Here is a 20,659-nt window from a genome sequence, read left to right as displayed (position 1 = left end):
CGACAGACTGAACGAGCTAGAGTAGGCACTGACTGGCCAATCAGAGTCAGGAGGCAGTGCCTCGTTCTGTGACGATGAGGGGGAGGAGCCTATGAGGCAGGCACGGCAGACACAGAACGAAAGAAAGAAACAAAAAGGAACAAAACAAAGAATGAAGAGAGCAGAAAGGTCCTTATACACCGGAAGTATTCAATTCATGATTGATTCACATTCATTTTAAGGGCTGTTTGTGTCGTGAATACGTCCACAATGAACACGAATAATATCACGACGCGCTAAAGAGACAGAATTGTTTTTTTTGATTTTCAGCGCGAAAAACAAACAAACATGAACCTGTATGAATGAGTCATGTGACATCATTGATGGCTCGTTGAGTGCCTGTATGCATATTCCACTTCAAAGACAATCAGTGCCAGCTTGCTTTGCTGTCTGTCTGTCTGTCTGTCTGTCTGTCTGTCTGTCTGTCTGTCTGTGTGTCCAACTGAACGTTTTCTGTTGATATCAAAGCACTTCTAGTACTCCGCAAAACCAAAAGGACAATTTTATTTTCCATCCTGAATGTCAGGCTTAAGACCTGAGGCGATTCTTAAAAAATCTAAATCCTAACAATTTTTTGGAAAAAAAAAAAAAAAAAAATCAAGATTTTTCAAAAATAGCAGATCTACAAGCTCATAGCACGGCACTTGGTGCCGCGCTATGAGCTTGTACATCTGCTATTTTTGAATAGCCAAAGAAATCTAAAGTGACACAGATGCGTTCCAGTGTTAACATTATTAATGCATTTAGGCTATGGGCAATAGTGCGACTGAGAGTCAAAGTTCAGAGGCATTATATTGCCTTTTGTTAGGCTATAGATATCAGTTTTAACTTCTTGAATTAATATTTATTCAGTTTACAGTAATCACACTGAAGCAGAAAGACATTAAAACTATATACTGCATTTTTTAAAAAACTTTTCGTGAGTCATGTCGTTATCGAGGTGTTCAACAACGTTGTTGATTATCGCAATCCTTTTCCTAATATCGCGTAGCCTTAGTGCCGTCGCTGGTTGCCTGACTTTCCCCCGCGGGATCAATAAAGGTATCGATCTGTCACCACAATAGTAATACTGAAATATTCAGATGGTGTTTCCGTCCCGCTCCCGGTGTGTAAGGAACATTAAAGGAAAAGAGCAGAGTGTAAAGTAAGAGAAGCAATACCAGTGATGACAACAAAAAAATCACACCCTGTGTGAGGTGAGTGGTGCCTTTGATGAGCCCCGTATTGACCCCCGCATTGATGTTGTCATCAATGTTTGTTTATTGGACAGACAGACATACATACATACATACATACATACGGACACACGGACAAAGTCAGATATAGGAGTGGTTGGCACCACTCAAAAAAACGTCAAGAAATAATCAGACAAAGAAACAGAGGGGTTGAGCATCAAACGCGTGACGTCATGAACAAAGAAGCGGTTTAGCAGGTGAAATGACAACGACACAGAAATAGGAAGGGCGGAATCTGTGTTAGAGGGATAGTTCACCCCCCAAAAAAAAGTACTTTTTTCAATCGATTAGTCAAAAATATCCATGAATGAAAGTCTCAATGGGGTGACAAAAATAAATGTCATTTTGGGGGTGAACTATCCCTTTAAGCCCGATTCATACTGTGCCGCACGACGGTGTCGTGTGCCATAGATCAGCCTGTGCGGTACACGAACAATCCAGAATATCGTCGCTGTCGGGCAGAAACCTTTTATCCCCATATCTTAACTGTTAATTAATGCCTTACTTGATCGTCACTAAACCGTCACACAAAAGCATCAAAAGTAGCAGATATACAAGCTCGAAACGCAGCGCGAAGCGACGTATTTTGAGCTTGTAGATCTGCTACTTTTGAATTTGAATCCTGAAAAGTAACAGTTTGACACATGAGGTTTCCACCCGATTGAGACGATATTCAAATTGGAGCTGCACAATATTGCCCAACAAATTATATTGTATTTAAATGAACAAAAAACTGTCTGCAAAATGAGGTGAAAAAAACAGAAGACCGTTTATTTTATAATTAAATTTCCTCTGACGTTGTTGAAAGGCTGCCAGTGAAATAATACTTTGGATGTGTACGGTAGCGATTCTCTACACATCAGAATAAAACGCTCTAGCAGTCCACCTGAAAGCTTTTCTGCGAAACATTACGAGTCGTTATGAGCCTGGGTGCCTCCATCCCAAACCACCCACCTGTCACCATTATGACATTTTATATTTGACGATTAATTAACAGATAATTGCGACGAACGATTTCATTGTGTGGCTTTTAGGCCTCATTAAACGAAAGTTGCACGGGGCAGATAAAACGTAAATAAAAATAACGTTAAAAAAAAACGTAAATACACAAAGAAATGACTGACAATGACTGATACCAATAATTAAAATCAATAATGTACGAACAATCTAAAATGACCTTGTATTATGGCCCAAATACAGCATATTTAATATCCAGTGGAAATAGCCGATCTACAAGCTCACAGCGCGTCGCATCGCGACGCGCTGTGAGCTTGTAGATCTGCTATTTCTACTGTTTCTGAAAAAAAAAAATATATTACACGGAAACGATTATGACGATTATGCAAAAATAACTGCGATTATCTCAAATAATTGCGATTAGGCGATTATGTAATAATGTAATAATTGTGACAGGCCTACACCCACCCCTACCACCCCTGGACCTTTGACCCCCGGCGGTCCTCACCTCCGCTGCGGTCACGCATCAGGTAGCGGTTGACGTCCTGGATGTTGGTGTTGATGGTGGGACCGCTGGGGACGCTGCCGGGCGTGGCGTTAGGGTCCGTCTCTGGGTCAATGCTCTGGAGGCCCTTCCAGGGCACGCCGGGACAGAACTCTACAAGACAGAAAAAAATAACACACACAGCACAGACAAACTGGGTTAGATTGGTCGATCTACAACGCGCTATGAGCTTGTGGATCGGCTATTTTTTTTAATAGTCTAGTATAAGTATAAATTAGTGTTTAAGTGTATAGCTGTTCCTCCTTATTTTGCTGGCGATCCGCTAGAATCCCCTCAAGGACCCTTGTGGGTCCCCGGACCCCACTTTGAGAACCACTGGTTTTATATCATCAGAACAGGCTTTTCTTATTTTTCCTCTTCTTTTTTTATACAAATAACTATTACAGACTCCTTCAAACAGATTATTTTCTCTTTATTTTCTAGTTTTCTTTTTTTATATAATCTTTGCACCACTGATATTACAACATACGTTTTTTCAAAAAACTGTTAGGATTTAGAAGACATTTGTAGAATCAACAGAAGACGAAACAATATTGTCTCTGTCGGGTGGAAACCTTATATGTCCAAAACGGTTACCATTCAAAAATTAAAAAATAGCAGATCGACAAGCTCTAAACCGTGGCGCGACTAGCTTGTAGATCTGCTATTTTTTATGCTTTTGTGTGACGCTGCTGTATGATCAAGTAGGGCATTAGTTTCATGAAAAAACACAAAAAAGTTAAAATATGGAGATAAGAGGTTTCTGCCCGACTGCAATATGATTGATTAATTGATTAACTATTGATCATTTATTATTGTTTTATAATCGATTAAATCAGTGTTGCATCTCTAATTCTATCCACTATTTCACTTCAACGCTGCCCAATCCCATGAGGAAGTGAGCCTGGAATCACAGGTCAATCTGGGAACCTATTTGGTTAAAAAAAATATATAGTTGCCCCCCCCGCAGAATCTGTGTTTCTTGAGAGATGAATCAAAGGCTGACCTGGTGGCCAGTTGATGTTGGTCCCGTTGGCCATCTTGTCGTTGTTGTTCTTGCCCTGCTGGGGCCCCCAGCTGTCAGGGGCCAGCAGGGGGCTGGTGGGGGACTCTGAGCTGGACATCAGGTTGTAGGGGCTGTACGCGTCCTCCATCTGGGGAGGCTTGCCCGGGGGCCCCAAGTTGGCACCTAGAAGAGGACACACAAAACAAGGTTAAAAACAGCAAAAAAATAACAGATGTGATCACTCTGTTTTTGGGAGCCTCTATGTGTTCACACAGCAGATGGATGATTTGACTTATCTGTGATTATGCAGCCGGTGTCTCAAAATGTTTTACCTTGGCTGCCCCATTCGCACCTTTTACAAAAGCTAAAGCTGCCGTCTCCTGCATAACAATGGACAAAGTGTAACCTGTATCGTAGTCTGCAGGAGGCATAGGCTATTGTCAGATCATGTCCTAAGAAGGAGTCCAAAAGAGAATGGATCCTGGAGTAGAGTAGGCTATTTCTACATTGCAGTGTTGCTGCTTTTTACTTCAGTCAAACATTTGAGTACGTTTTCCACTAGTGATGTGTCGGTCATGATCGATCCGTTCATAAGAACTAGTTCTTTGCCGTGAGCGTGAACGAATACGTTCATGACTCGAAACTGTTGCGTTCACGCTTTCGTTCATGCCCCCCTCCCCCTCCCCCGCACACCGCACACACGACGGGCGGGCTGTTATTCCTCCCGCGACAGACAGACCATCAGACAGACAGGAAGCTGTGCTGTAGAGTTCTCCAGTATAGACATGCATGCGTATTGCAATTTGAATTGAAATAAAGGTAGCCTACTGTTGTTCCTGGACAAAAGACAGATAGTGTTAGCACCACATTTAAGTATCAAAAGAAATAAATATGCATGGTCCTAGACAAAGGACAGATAGGTCAATTAACACGTTTTAGTTTGAGTAGAAGATGCAAATAGTATGCTACAGCTACTATTCATGAAGTTAATAGTAGGTACTGACTTGGGCTGCTTTGTATACAATTATTATATAAATAATGATCGACAAATAAAAATAACTTTACATTATATATTGCAGTAATGTATTACTTCTACACATTATATTACAAATAAGATGGTGCGATTAGATTGTGAATGACAGTGCTGTGTTTCTGTGCAGACTGTGCAGTCATGTCAGTGGGATCAGATGCACACAGTTTCATGCAGTTGCCGGGACCGCAAGCGCTACTGAACGAGAACGTGAACAAATCATTTGAACGAGTCTTTGCTGTGAACTGAACGAGACTCGTTCGTTCACCGAAATGAACTGTTTTTCCCATCACTATTTTCCACCACTGAAGGATGGTAGAGTGTGTTGTTAATGCGTGCGTATGAGTCCCGCAACGCAGGGGGGGGGGGATACAGATCCTGCCCGGTCAACGTTAGAGTCCACGCTACGCCAGTGCTCCAGAGGGGAGGAGCTTACCGTGTTTGGTCTGTACGTTGGCCTCCAGAGGGGAGGAGCTTACTGTGTTTGGTCTGTGGCGTGTAGAGGGGAGGAGCTTACCGTGTTTGGTCTGTATGTTGGCCTCCAGAGGGGAGGAGCTTACTGTGTTTGGTCTGTGGCGTCCAGAGGGGAGGAGCTTACCGTGTTTGGTCTGTACGTTGGCCTCCAGAGGGGAGGAGCTTACCGTGTTTGGTCTGTATGTTGGCCTCCAGAGGGGAGGAGCTTACCGTGTTTGGTCTGTATGTTGGCGTCCAGAGGGGAGGAGCTTCCAGACAGGCTGTCCATGGAGTTGGGGTGGGTCCACTGGGACAGGCGGGACTGGGGGGGCTGGGGGGGCTCCTTCATGGACAGACCCCCCACCTCCATACAGTTTACATTCATGTTGGGGTTCAGCCCGGCTGAGAGAGAGCAGAACACAACCACAGAGATAAATGTGTTAAGTCACATGGTTTTGTTTTCTCAGCACAAGATACATGTGATACTACTACAGCTTCGTCTTAAAGTGAAAGAAAAAAAAAAAGGAAGTGTTAAATAGCTCTATATTCTGATGGTAATCATTGCTATGGAGTGATTGTTCAGAAGCAGGGGTCTCCCCGTCTCTCCAGCTCTTTAGTAAACAGAAGCAAAGAAAATCAGGGCGTGATGCCAATTTCTTTCAATCAGGGGAGTGAACTCATACAGGATAAACAACATGTGCACTGGTCTCATTATTAAAGAACACAATACAAATAAATTAAACAATTTATTTTTATTTTGTTCTTTAATGATGAGACACATTAGTCAGTTTAGTTTTTATCATTCATAGTGGATTATTACAGAGGCAGAAGGTGCTGGGATTCCCCCTAGATGTGTGTGTGTGTGTGTGTGTGTGTGTGTTTGTGTTGCCATCAGTCTTGCTGATTATTGTTCGTTTTGTCTCTTCCAATGTTCCAAATCTTCCAATGTTTTAGGACCTAAGTAACCCAACATTTGAAGCTAACATTGTAGGGTTTTTATGTCTTCTGGAAAAAAGGAAAATGTCCAGCTTTTTTTTGACACATACTTGTGCTTGAACCTCTATTGCCCTCTGCTGGTAGAACATGTAAACAACAAGCAGGGTTAAACTTGGAAGTACTAGGAACAACTTTCATTTGCAAGATCAGAACCGATACACACAGTTCTGCTCTGGTAAATAGGAATTGTTCCAAGACCATGCACATTACAAGTAGGTGAATGTTGCACCAGAAGCCAGACGTGCTGGATCTGATCCAAAAACCTCAACGCAAATGTGTCCATGAGGTTACAATTTTCATTATTTGTTTAAAAAAGTGATCTTTAAAAATTGATTGTTGACGTCAGGTTTGAAATAGGTCAGTGATTCTCAACCTTTTTGAATTTCAAGGAGCTGCAGTTTTATATGCATTAGGCCAAAGACCCCCATTTGATATGATTTCTTATCTCTGGGACACCAATTTACATTGTACAATCCTCACTGTCAATTCAACTCTACAGACCCGTAAGAGTTAATTTGAGCAATGATGATGAAATTGATGAAAAAGTATGGCTTTAAAATAACCTTGTATTCATTCAAATACGTTTTTATTTTAACCCATTTAGACCTGGAACGCATCTGTGTCACGTTTTCATTTGAGCTAAAAAAAGCATCATTTTACACTTTGGCTATTCAAAAATAGCAGATATACAAGCTCATAGCGCGGCACCGAGTGCCGCGCTATGAGCTTGTAGATCTGCTATTTTTGAAAAATCGTTATTTTTTTTGCAAATGTTGAGATTTGAGTTACAAAAGCGAACATTTGTAACCCAAATCTTTGCTTCTGGGGGATTCAACAGTTGTTTTGAAAAAACTTATGTCGCCACAATATCAGTGGCTCTTTTTTCCATGTCAAGGACCCCCAAAATGACATATATTTGGCCACGGACCCCCATCTAAAAATATATGTTCCAGGGACCCCCGGAAGCAAAGATTCGAGTAAAAAAAAATCACGTTAAAACAATATATATTAACACATCGGGTGCCGATCACGGTCTGGACCGTGTTTTCACATAGTAGCGCTCTGGTGCCGCTCACGGTCTGAACCGTGTTTTCAGTCTTTTTATTTTTTTCGTTTTTCTCCACACGGGCGGAGCTAGAGCAGCTCTGGGAGTACCCATTGTGATCTTGAGAAGGAAGGGCCAGATAGATCACCGGAAACAAAAACATGGCTTCCATCCGCTTCCTGTCTATTTCCTTCTTTAAAACGCCTATAAACCGGTCATGCGCGATGCGCGATCCCCCCCCCCGTTGTAACTTGCGAGTGAAATGTTATCGATCCAGGATGTAGCCAGGGTCATCGCTCAACATGAATGGATGCTTTTTTTTACGTGGATTTGCTCGTCGCGGAGTCTAAAGCTTTAAACAGCAAAGCGCAGTCAATGGGGAGAATGCTGGCACCCACGGTAAGTTGTTATGAAAAAATGCTGGCACCCGATGTGTTAAAAGATTTGCACACTTTTTCGCGATTTTTCAAAAAATAGCAGATCTACAAGCTCGTAGAGCGGCACTCTACGAGCTTGTAGATCTGCTATTTTTTTGAATAGCCAAAGTGTAAAATAATGCTTTTTTAGCTCAAATCAAAAAGTGACACGGCAGATGCTTCTTCAGGTATTAAACAAAGGGTTAAGGCCAGTGCCAGCAGCACTACTCACAGAGATTGGAGTAGGGGCTGTAAGCGTTGGGTGAAGACTGCTGCTCTTTGGTCTGCAGATCGAGGGGGGGGAGGCCGCCGCCGCCGGGGGCCTGGGGGTGGGGGTGTCCTGGGAAGGAGGAGGAGGAGGAGTCCAGGACTGATTTGGCCTGGCTGGGGTGCAGGCCGCCAGCGTGCGACCCCCCCAGCGGAGGCTGCTGCTGCTGATGCTTCATCAGCAGGGCCTGGGCCAGCTGCCGCTGGTGCTGCTGGATCTGCTGCTGCATGTTATTGATTGTACGTGCAACCTGCGGACACAAGAGGGCGGTATGTTCAGTTGGTGGTGGAAAAAAAGTACTCAAAGGTTTTTTTAGCGGTGCCAACCGCTCTACACTTGACTTTGTCCGTATGTCCGTCCGTCCGTCCGTCCGTCCGTATCAGCACGGGATGAGCACGGCAAAGAAGCAACACATACAAACACACGCACACACACACACACACACACACACACACACACACACACACACACACACACACACACACATGCCATCTCTCCTCTTATTGGCCACACGTGCCACTGCTTATCAAAGAGGGGTGCAGGGACCCCCAGCGTATGTTATGTCCGTGGAAGCACGGGATGAGCACGGGATTTTAAACAGCTATAACTCCAGTGTGCAGCATGCCACCAAGGCCAAATTTGGTATGTGGACTTAGACCACCAATAGGGACGAGCATGAATTGCTGAAGTTATCAAAGAGGGGTCCAGGGACCCCCAGCGTATGTTATGTCCGTGGAAGCACGGGATGAGCACATTATGTCCGTGGAAGCACGGGATGAGCACGGGATTTTAAACAGCTATAACTCCAGTTTGCAGCATGCCACCAAGTCCACATTTGGTATGTGGACTTAAACCACCAATAGGGACCAGCATGAATTGCTGAAGCCCCGCCCCCTCTGTCTTCCCATTGGCTGGCCTTCAAACAGCCATAACTCAAGTGCGCAGCATGCTACGGAGTTCAAATTTTGTACATGGCCTCAAACCACCAATAGGGACGAACTGTAATTACTTAAGCCCCGCCCCCTCTGTCTGCCCATTGGCTGGGCGTTAAACAGCCATCATTCCAGTTTGCAGCATGCTACCAACTAACAATTTGGTACGTGGACTCAGACCACCAATAGGGACGAACTGAAATGAGTTAAGCCCCGCCCCAAAGGCACCGCTTCCTTCACACAGGGTGTGATTTTTTTACTTAAAAGTGAAAGTATCAACACTGCAATGTAGAAGTGCTCTGTTACGAGTAAAAAGTCCGGAATTCAAAAATGTTACTTGAGTAAAAGTATAAAAGTATTGGTTTCAAAATGTACTTGAAATAGCAAAAGTAAAAGTACTAAAATGTTGGAAAATAGCCGATCTACAAGCTCACGTGAGCTTGTAGATCGGCTATTTTCACATAGCCTATGTATACAATAGGGCTAAAGTGGTTAATGTATGTTTTATAATGTAATCATTTATATCGGCAAAGTAACTAGTAACTAAAGTATTCAAATAATTGTAGTGGAGTAAAAAAGTACAATATTTGCCTCTGAGATGTAGGGGAGTAGAAGTAAAAGTATAGACAATTGGAAATACTCCAGTAAAGTAAAAGTACCTCAAAATTGTACTTAAGTACAGTACTTGAGTAAATGTACTTAGTTACTTTACACCACTGGCGGTATTGAACAAGTACCGTGTCTGCGACGAAGGTTCTATCTGGTTCCATCTTCCGTGTCAAATCAGTGTTTTGTTGTATGTTTGAAGTGCGCTGAAAATACTGTTTATGAATGTATGCAATCTGAGTCAGGGGGTAGGGTCTCGATAAGCACTTGCTTCTCCCTGTCCCCCTGTTGCAAGAATCAATTAAAATAAAATACACCTAAAAAAGGGGCTTTCATGTAGGAAGTGAAATTATGTGTGTTACCTCTCTCGTGTGCCCATTATTAAGTCCTTGGTGGTCCCCACCAAGAATGATATCTATAAACGTGTGATATTTAAAATGGTTCTAACTCAATTGGATGGGAAAGTCCACACCAGGCCTATAACAATAAGAACGAGAGTGGTGAGCAGTATGGCCTGGATCACTTTCAGACATTCAGAGTGATTTGATGAAAAAAAACAGAAACAAAGACAGCCAATCAAAATCTGGAATCCAATTGGTCTCACAAACGCTTGGAATCAGTGGTAGGCTAGCTGGCATTACCTCAGGTAGCCAACGACTATCTCACCTGCATATAATTAATAATCACAATCCGATGATCCATATAGCATATTCCATGTGTTTTTCACCACCACGGAGGCAGAGACATCTCTCTCTTTTCTTTGTCTCACGCTCTCTGCCTCTGTGTGTGGGTTCTGACACAGCTGGACTGCACGGCATGTCAATTGGTGCCACTGTTTACAGAACATTATCGCTCATCAGCGTACTGTGGTGTGGACGCGCGCAATATTATCAGGGGTGCACATAACTTTTTAGGTCTAGTACTCAGAAGAGCACCTGGAGATGTGACTTGGTGCGCACCAAATAAATGGTCCCGTCCCGTTTCTGCTTCCAAATTCCGCCGATTTTCGCCGTTTTTTTTTTCTCACACGCTGTTAGGAGAAGCCCCCAAGGTTGGTGCCCTGTGCTGCACTGCTTTTATCCGCCAGATTTGGACGTTCACGGCATATTTTTGCACCGTTACGGTGCGTTCATCATCTGCGACGAGTGCCTCTAACAGCCGCTGCTGGCTGCGTGCACGCAGCGATGCGAGGCGACGCGAGGCAACAATCACACAAGCGCGTGCAGCATGCGTCCCCTTCCCCTGCGCCTAATGGCTGTACACATAGGGCCGACGCGTGCTTTACCGTGAGTGTGTGAGTGTGGCTTCAGGAAGTAAATTCCTAGCCTCGATCTCCAGGCTTTTATTTTTTAGTTTTGCTAAAAAACAAAAGCTTGGAAATTCCTGTCCCAGCTGTTGGTACGCAAAAGCGCCTCGCGTCGTCTGATGTGGTGCGCATTATTTATTTTGGGTGCGCATGCGCACTTGCGCACCAGTTATGTATGTCCACCCCTGATTATTATCGTTGCAGTACATGGCTACCACGCTTGGTATGGATGACCTTTTATACTTTCCCCTACAACGGAGTCGCATGCTGGAAATAGCAGATCTACAACGCGTCGCATTGTGGTGCGTCGTGAGCTTGTATGTAGATCAATTGTAGCTTGCAGATCTGCCATTTTCGGCATGCAGCACCGTGAGGACACGAGGGACACTCACTTGCTGCTCTTGTTGTCGAATGGGGCCAGAAACGTTGCGCTGCGCCTGCAACACCTGCTGCTGAATCTGTAAACGCTGGTACGCCTGCCAAGACAAACACAAGCATTAGGAAATTACATGAAAATCACTGGAGTCAAGGCAAGTCGCTAAGTGGTCAATTTAACCCATTAAGACCTGAAGCCGATTCTACAAATGTCTTCTAAATCCCAACAGTATTCTGAAAAAAAACGTATGTTTCTATATCAGTGGTGCTCTAACTTTTTCATGTCAAGGGCCCCCAAAATTATTTGTATTTGGCCGTCGACCCCCATCTCAAAATATTTTGTTCCAGGGACCCCCCCAGAAGCAAAGATTTGAGTTACACATGTTCGCTTTAAAATAACACATATTCAAAGATTTGCACACATTTTCCCGATTTTTCAAAAATAGCAGATCTACAAGCTCGTAGCGCGGCACTCGGTGCCGTGCTATGAGCTTGTAGATCTGCTATTTTTGAATAGCCAAAGTGTAAAATAATGCTCTTTAGCTCAAATCAAAAAGTGACACAGATGCGTTCCAGGTCTTAATGGGTTAACAGACAGACAGACAGACAGACAGACAGACAGACAGACAGAACTCACCAGTTGCAGCTGGTACAGTTGGTTGAGGAGGGTCATATGTTGAGGGTTTATTGGTGAGGTTAAAAGTGCAGGATTCAGACCAATGTTTTTTGCTGCAAACTGTAAGAGCTGTGCTTGAACCTGCATGAGGACACGTCACACAGAAAGAAAAGCTTTGCCAACTGACGCCTATTTGCCTTTGATTCGTTCAGAAGCTGCAGCAGGTCAAACAGTAAACGCATTTACAATACTGTCTGTATGTTTTGGAGGAAAAAAAAACGATGAGAGGCATTTATTGAAATAGAAAATGCAGCTGGACAAAAATGTGAACAGATAATGATTTAAACATGCCCATAGGAGGTGATACAATACAGTTTATTTATAACTTATCCTCACACATGGGAGGGGGGGGGGTGGGAATCCCTTACAAAAGGTGCAAATATGGTATTAAACTGCTTACAGCGATTTAATACCATGTCTTATGTGTGCGGTGTGTGTGCATGCGCGCGTGCGTGTGCATGCGCGAGCATGCGTGCACGCCATAGACCGTAAAAAGAAATGGACGAAGGGAACGTGACGTCACCCATTGGTTTCTACAGACCATAAATGAAGCCGATTGTTCAGGAACATGCAATCCGCCATCTTTCATATATACCATTGGGCACGCCGGAACTCAAACGCTATTGCTTGAGACCAGACATGTGACCAGGGAACCGGAAAACAATCCCCAAAGAATGCTATTGGTTGGGTAGCTTGTAAAATCAAGAGCGGGGGGCGGGGAATGAAAGCTATTGGTTGTGTAGGTTGTCAATCAAATCATCCCGCCCCTCCTGGAGCATAGCCTACTGTATCGTCGATTTTAGAATAAATGGGACCATAATTTAGCAAGACGCATATCATGATGATTGAAAGGAGACTTTAGCGACTGGAAGCATATAGTATTTATGACCATTTTTAATAAGCTAAGAAAATCTAGTCTAAAGTTCGTCAAAAACCCATCCGCTTACAATGAGAGAATATTCTTTCTGACACTTGCAGCCACCTACTGGCCATTTATATGAACTGTCTCTCTTCCGTATTGGCCTCATTGTAAATATGTCAGGCTGGCCCCTTGGTGCACGCGCATGTGTGTATGTGTGTGTGTGTGTGCGTGTGCGTGTGTGCTTGCGTGCGTGCGTACGTGCGTGCGTGCGTGCGTGCGTGCGTGCGTGCGTGCGTGTGTTTACCTGAGGGGAGAGAAACTGAGGCACTTGCGAGGCGGTGCGTAGGTTAGGCTGAGAGGAGGAGGAGCTGTGAGGAGGTGGCACTGGTGGCTGAGGAGGTGCAGCCTGCTGGTGCTGCATGGCGAGCCGGACCTGTGCCGCCGCCGCTGCTCCACTGCTGCTGCTGCTGCTGCCAAACATTCCACCCTGCATCTGAAGCACACAGACACCAGGACCCAGAGAGAACAGACGCCTTTAGTACTGAAAACCCAACGCTCGCTCGACCACGAAGGCCGACCAGTAAGAGTGCTCTCTCTCCAGTGTTGATTTCGTCGACTAAAACTAAGACGAAAAATGTTCGTCGACTACCTTTTTTCACTGACGAAAACTAAATAAAAACTAAATAAAAACAAAGTTATGATGACTAAAACTAGACATAAAATAGCAGATCTACAAGCTCACAACGCGTCGCGCTGCTTGTAGATCGGCTATTTTCAGCATGCAACCAAGTGTAAATCACCCATTATTACGATGCCATCAAGGCACCGCCAACATACATTTATACACACTATAATCTTAGGATATTTAGTCGACAATAATCTTAGGATATTTAGTCGACTAAAACTAGACAAGAACTAAAACATTTCAGATGACTTAAACTAAATCAAAACTTTTCTGTCAAAATCAACACTCTGCCAAGCTCCCTCACTCAACGCTCTCTCTTTCTCTTTGTCAATGTCATCGGGCTAGACGGAGCAGTGATTTACTAGGAAACGCCAAAGCTGCCGCCACACAAGATAGGTGCACGTTTTCACATTCAAATGTTCTACTATACTGCCTGCATCTTGGCTATGTGAAAAGGCACCATAATAATAAATCAATAGAGCACCGAAAGTCTGACGTAATTTTATTTACGCATCCTACCGGGGTCGCGTTTTTTACCCCCCCTGAATTCTGAATACACAGACGTGTCTGTTTAATATCGCGTCAAATAAGGACTGTGTTCCAAAAATAAACAAATGACCCTTGGCGGTTTGACTCTTATGGATATGAAGCATCAACTGAACTGACGGTGAGAAAACGCTGATGTTACTTCCGCCGAATAAGTTAAATTTCGCCCAAAACAGACTGTATCAAATATGAGTGACTGACTATCATAAAGGATACAGAGCCACCTCCCTGACAATATCGCAGAGACAGTTTGTTTGTTTTTGGACCACAATTCTTATATATGAGACGATTCTGAGATGACCCAATGTTATTCTCCATAGAGAAATGACTTCTGCGACGCAGGGGAGGAACGAGTGTCATCAGGGCTTCTGTGCTCTATAGGCTAAGCCACAAGAGGCCGTGGAGTGCTCTCTGGTCGTTCTAAAGTTCAGAGCGAGCGGTGTGCTCCCAGAGTAGCCTGGTAAACCATCCCAGTCGTGGAATTCACACGTCCATGTGTATTCTAGCAGACAATGCATGTGGAATTGTGAATTCCGCCACCAGGATGGTTTACCAGGCTACTCCCAGGGCACTCAGTGCGTACTTTGACCACTCTTTGACTGAAAAGCCGGGTTGTCGCGAAAGCCTGAACAATGGAGGAGGGAAGTCAGTGTAAAATGTGATGTGGTTGCAGCTTGTTTGGTTCTCTAGAGACAGTAATCAACGTGTCTAGATGTAACACAACAGGTAATAATCATGTTTATACACGGGATGATTTGGATGAATTTTAACAGATGAAAATGGCAACTTTAGTTAATGAGTAGTCTCGCGAAGCCTAGCCTCGGAAACCCATGGCTTTTTTTTTGTTGCAAAAGAAAAAAGCCTGGGGGAAGATCCCAGGAACTGTGGTCTCGGAGCGGGAGTGAACCTTGTTACCTCCTAACCAATCAGAGTGCAGAGGGGCGTCGCTCCAAATTTGGTGACGTCAGTATTCTACAATGTTGCACAGACCAGGGGGGGAGGGGAGTAGGAGGGGGGCGGGGGGAGGGGAGGCGGGGACATAGATTGGTGAAGCAATCGGAGGACGCGCCTTGCTCCGGGCGCCTGGGTTTGGATCCGCCCTTCGAGACCATGGATTGCTCTCGTTCTCTCAGGCTACGCGAAGCCAGACAACTATTCCACAATCTCCAAATGCTATATAGAATAGTCTGGAACTACACATCCCGAAATCCGAGGCAGGAAGCTGTCATCTGTTCCGTCATTTCCGCTCACAAAGCAATATTGAAAAAAACATTTTTACATACATTTTTAAAATGTCCATTTCTGACTAAGCAGCAAGCTATATAATATGCTTCGATGATTTAGATTTATGTTAGATCTATATTTGCGTGACTGTAGAGACGCAACGGAAGTGGGGGAGGAGGCTTCACATCATCCGCTTTATCGCTTGATCATTTTCAGAGCTTTCCGTGCTCCATACTGTAATGACGGAAGCATTTGATAATTGTGGGAGGCAACAGTGTGGCTCGCGAGACTAGTTAATGAGTATCTCCTCGGACTGTTCGGGAAATAACTGTTATCAGAGCACACTAATGACGTCAAAACCAGAATACCCTGAATTGGGAGCTGCTTCTCAAGAGTGTATTTCTGAACACACCCAAAATAAAGTGAAGAAAATAGGAGGAAAAAAATTGTCGAACGTGATTACCTTATCCATGAAGGGTGAGCGGGGGTCAGTGGAGGGGTCTTTAGAGAGGAGGGGGGGTCGTGGTGGGGGGCAGCCGCCCATGGACTTGTTGATGAGGCTGTTGTTGTAGTCGTGTTGGGGGGCCATGCCCCCCCCCATCCCCCCGCCCCGCTTGTCCAGCTCCGACTTCTTCTCCAGCAGGGCGCTCATGGCCGCGTCCAGATTCATGTTGTTGCTCTTCAACGCATCCTCTGCTGGGTCCCTCTGGAGGAACAAACCGGAAGGGACCGCTCGTCAAGTCAACCATAATGAAGAGACTTTCTTTTTAGGCAAATATATTTCTCCTGTTGTATAATTTTTTTCACACATCATTTTCAGAATTTCCTCCCTAATTTTGGGTGTTTTTTTTGGTACATGGCGTCCTGTCTGATGGTACGTGTTGTGTTTAATATCAACATCCTTTCTTTATTTTTGTAAACATAACTTTTATGCATTCCTGACAACTTAATAATACAACAAAAGAGCTGGGAAAGAAAGACAAAGTGTTGTGTGTGCCTCTAGAGCGGCAAGCCAGTAAACAGACTATGGTAATGTAAATATGAATCTGTAATGATGCATAGTGTCGTGTGTGTGTCAGGTGGTAATGTAAATCATTGGTTCTCAAAGTGGGGTCCGGGGACCCCCAGGGGTACTTGAGGGGGTTCCAGGGGGTCCCCAGCTAAATGATGGACAGGAACCAAATGGACCCTTATGGGTGTGTAACTCTGCGAGTGTACAAATGGAACCAAATGGACCCTAACGGGTCCATTTGGTTCCATTTGTACACTCTCAGAGTTAAATTAACATTGATTATACAATATGAATTGGGGTCCCAGAGGTATACATGCCATTAAATGGGGGTCCGTAGCCCTACTGCATGTTAAACTGGGGGTCCTTGAAATTAAAATGGTTGAGAATCACTGCTAGAGAGCCGTAAAAACCTTCTCTTATTGGGGTCCCTGGCATATCTTTTCAAATGGGGGTCCGCGGGCTAATAAGTGTCAATTTGGGGGTCCTTGACATGAAAAAGTTTGAGAACCACTGATGTAAATATGAATCTGTAATGATGCATAGTGTCGTGTGTGTGTCAGGTGATAATGTAAATATGAATCTGTAATGATGCATAGTGTCGTGTGTGTGTGTCAGGAGCTTGGACTCACAGGGAAGCCCATGTCGGTCAGCTGTTTGATGAGACGGTTCATCATCCAGGCTTCCTCCTGCTGCTGCTTCCCTGGAACCTTCACCTGTGAGGGGGAAAAAGACATCAGCTTTGAGTGCATGTTCATGTTCATGTTCATATGCATGTTTAATCCATTAAGACTGGGAAAGCATCAATCATTTTCGCATTTTAACCGGTGCCGCGCTATGAGCTTGTAGATGCTATTTTTGAAAGAAAAATCATGAACATTTGTGCAAATCTTTGAATATACTGTATAAATCTTTCACTTGTAACTCCAATCTTTGCTTCTGGGGATTCTACAGATGTCTTCTAAATCCTAACAGTTCTTTTTTTTTTTTTAATCTATGTTGCTATAATCTGTGGTTCTCAAACTGTTTCATGTCAAGGACCCCCAAAATATATATGTATTTGGCTGTGGACACCCCTCTCAAACTATGTTGTTCCAGGGACCCCCTAGAAGCAAAGATTTTAGTAAAAAATGTTTGCTTAAAAAAAATATACATATTCAAAGATTTGCACACATTTTCAAGATGTGCAGCAGCTCTACAAGCTCGAGCTTGTAGATCTGCTATTTTTGAATAGCCAAAGTAGAAAGTTATGGTAAAAGTGGTTACACAGATGCGTTCCAGGTCTTAATGGGTTAAGTACCGCTGTGTGTGTCTCTAAAGCTGCTGTGACAATTTTAATCAAATGTCCTTTGTTTTACGTTGTGTTTTTTGTCTCCGTGTCCTGAATAGGCGTGTCCTATTAAGAAGGTAAGTGATTAACCTTTTTTTTTACTGAATTGAAATGTCCCGTTATAACATGTTTCTTGTGCTTAATGGTTTACATAAAGCGTATTGAATTGCCTTGTTGTTGAAATGTTCTACACAAATAAACCGTGCCAAACGATACCCTGGTACAGGGCAGTCTCTAAATAAAGGCGGATTCATATATTGTTCCTCGACAAAGCGATGTATTTTCATCTCAAGAATGTTGTCAACCTAGATTCGAACCCGGTTCTCTCCCGGATGGCAAACCAAACATCTACCACTAGGGCGAGAGGAGAGGGACCCCCCCCCCCCCCCCCCGGCCCAGGTGAGAAATTAGTTTTTTGGGATTCAGGCTGCGCTACTCAGCTAAAACTGGACAACTTCTTTGGTTGAAAGTACGTCACTTTTTTGCCTTGTGGGACATTTTGTGGAACGGGTGTGTGCAAAAGCAACGAAGCCCTACCTTCTGCGGGACCTTCTTGTTGGCGTTGCTCCAGGAGTTAGAGGAGGTGTTGTTCTCCTGGGAGGAGGAGGTGCCGCTCCACATGTCTCCATCATCTGCGTCCCACTGGAGCTGCTCCTCTCCACCTCCTCCCCAGCCTTCTTGCATAGGTTTCACTGCTGGACCCACGCAAAAAAAACAATCGCATGTTACATTTCTTAAGTATTTTCATGCCTTGATACTTTTAACTTCAATTACTGCTCAAGAGGCAAATCTTGTACTACACTACATGTATTTGACAGCTTTAGTTACTAGTTACGGTACTTTTCAGATTTAGATGAATTCATAAAAAAAGGCTTCAAAAATGTTTCACAAATTGCAGATCTACAGGCTTACATGAATGCACATACAAACAGATACATACACATTATTTACATTTAACCCATTGAGACCTGGAACGCATCTGTGTCATGTTTTGATTTGAGCTAAAAAGCGTTATTTTACACTTTGGCTATTTGGCTATTCAAAAATAGCAGATATACAAGCTCATAGCGCGACACCGAGTGCCGCGCTACGAGCTTGTATATCTGCTATTTTTAAAAAATCGTGAAAATGTGTGCATATTGAATATATATATATTATTTTAAAGCGAACATTTGTAACTCAACTCTTTGCTTCTGGGGGGGGGGGGTCCCTGGAACAAAACATTTTGAGATGGGGGCCGGCGGCCAAATACATATAATTTTGGGGGTCCTCGACATGAAAAGGTTGATATAGAAAAACATAGGTTTTTCAGAAAACTGTTGGGATAGAAGACATTTGTAGAATCGGCTTCAGGTCTTAATGGGTTAAATCTAGTACGCGTGCATACATATGCTGCATATATACCCACATTAGAAGTAGAAGCCACGCACACAGCACCTCAAAGTGTGCTATATCACTAATGTACACACTGAGCTATTCATTTACCTTACAGCGTGTTATTCTTAAGGATTTATTTTGTTATTGTTGTGAACGTTGCTGCAATGTTGAAAAAACAAAACCAAGCAACTTGGGTACTCATATTTATAAGATGTAATTCACCTGTTTCCTAGAATGTGTGTTTTCCACTTCCTGTCAATTTGATCCAATGAAACCCAATGAAACTGGTCAGATGACCAATGATATCCAATGAAATTGACAGGAAGTGGAAAACACACAACCTAGGAAACAGGTGAATAAAGAAAAAAAGAAAAATCTACTGTTATTCTCGGAGACTGTCCGAAACAAAACGCAGTGTGTTAAAACTGCCACCAGGGGTCAGGGTGGTCACATCTCTACTCCACACAGTGTGTGTGTGTGTGTGTCCTTGGTTTGACACATAAAGGAGAAGACTATTGATGATGTTAGTGTGTTGGAATACACACATGAAGCATTTTATACGCTTCAGACCCAAACACAGAGCACCAGGCTGTCTAGACCAGTCATTCTCAACCTTTTTCATTCATTTCAAGGACCCCCAGTATGATATTCATTGGGCCACGGACAACCATTTGATTGATACATTTATTTTTATTTATCTCTGCGACTCCAATCTACACTGTAAAACCCTCAGTGTTAATTTAATTCAAACTGATAATTAGAAGAAAAAAAAAAACATCTTGGTATCTGTCTGTCTGTCTGTCTGCCTGTCTGTCGGCCTGCATGTCCGTCTGTCTCTCTAAGTCCTTTTTTTGCCCATGTATGGAGATCACTGATGTCATCAATATGATGTCATAATACTGATGTCACAGTCTAGCCTCCGAGTACTATGACAATGGGTAATACTGTGATAATGTGAGGAAAATAAGATTTAATTATTTTTAGCGGCGCTAGCCGCTCTATACCTTTAGGTATAGAGCGGATCCTGCTCTACACCTGACTTTGTCCGTGTTCACCGTCAACGTTCTGATTGGTCAGACCCGTCAACGTTCTGATTGGTCAGACCCGTCAACGTTCTGATTGGTCAGACCCGTCAACGTTCTGATTGGTCAGACCCGTCAACGTTCTGATTGGTCAGACCCGCCAACAAAGTCATTGGTCAAGCTTCACGTGACACGTGGCTATAAACACATTATAAACACATATCGATGACAACATGTATCAAAGGCGCCGCTACCTTCACACAGGGTGTGATTTTTTATATAATATGTAAAAGAATGTGGTTGTAATGGTGCGTTCACACAGGCAGATTAAAAGATACAAAGATACAAAAATACAACGCATCTTTGTCACTCTGTTGCTTTGTATCTGTGTTGCTCAACGCGGTCGCTGACGTCATCAAACGTGCGGACATCGGAGCTACAGTTGTAGCTTTGTATCTTTGTGTCTGGAAGTTGAACCCAACTCAACATGAATTTGTAGCTTTGTATCTTTGTGTCTGGAAGTTGAACCCAACTCAACATGAATGTGTAGCTTTGTATCTTTGTGTCTGGAAGTTGAACCCAACTCAACTTGAATGTGTAGCTTTGTATCTTTGTGTCTGGAAGTTGAACCCAACTCAACATGAATGTGTAGCTTTGTATCTTTGTGTCTGGAAGTTGAACCCAACTCAACATGAATGTGTAGCTTTGTATCTTTGTGTC

At 43.6% G+C, this 20,659-nt stretch overlaps 1 protein-coding gene across 1 annotated transcript in view; it reads right to left on the bottom strand.

Annotated features, from left to right (window-relative positions):
- The window catches only part of LOC311054795 (trinucleotide repeat-containing gene 6C protein-like), a 107,096-nt gene that overhangs the window by 7,395 nt on the left and 79,042 nt on the right, over positions 1 to 20,659 (bottom strand). The window contains exons 21-31 of the mRNA XM_084070799.1: positions 18,078 to 18,235; positions 16,843 to 16,926; positions 15,665 to 15,907; positions 13,051 to 13,239; positions 11,846 to 11,965; positions 11,226 to 11,309; positions 7,954 to 8,239; positions 5,496 to 5,666; positions 3,782 to 3,964; positions 2,740 to 2,889; positions 1 to 89 (exon numbers count right to left, since the gene is read on the bottom strand). The exon at positions 1 to 89 is cut by the window's left edge and continues 22 nt beyond it. Coding sequence (XP_083926925.1) covers positions 1 to 89; positions 2,740 to 2,889; positions 3,782 to 3,964; positions 5,496 to 5,666; positions 7,954 to 8,239; positions 11,226 to 11,309; positions 11,846 to 11,965; positions 13,051 to 13,239; positions 15,665 to 15,907; positions 16,843 to 16,926; positions 18,078 to 18,235 — 1,757 coding nt within the window. The remainder of the gene's footprint in view (positions 90 to 2,739; positions 2,890 to 3,781; positions 3,965 to 5,495; positions 5,667 to 7,953; positions 8,240 to 11,225; positions 11,310 to 11,845; positions 11,966 to 13,050; positions 13,240 to 15,664; positions 15,908 to 16,842; positions 16,927 to 18,077; positions 18,236 to 20,659) is intronic.

Source organism: Gymnoscopelus microlampas (assembly GCF_963454915.1).
Source record: "Gymnoscopelus microlampas genome assembly, chromosome: 11".
Classification (NCBI taxonomy): Eukaryota; Metazoa; Chordata; class Actinopteri; order Myctophiformes; family Myctophidae; genus Gymnoscopelus; species Gymnoscopelus microlampas.
The sequence above is the reverse complement of the archived record's forward strand: the minus strand, read 5'-3'. Positions and strand labels throughout refer to the sequence as shown.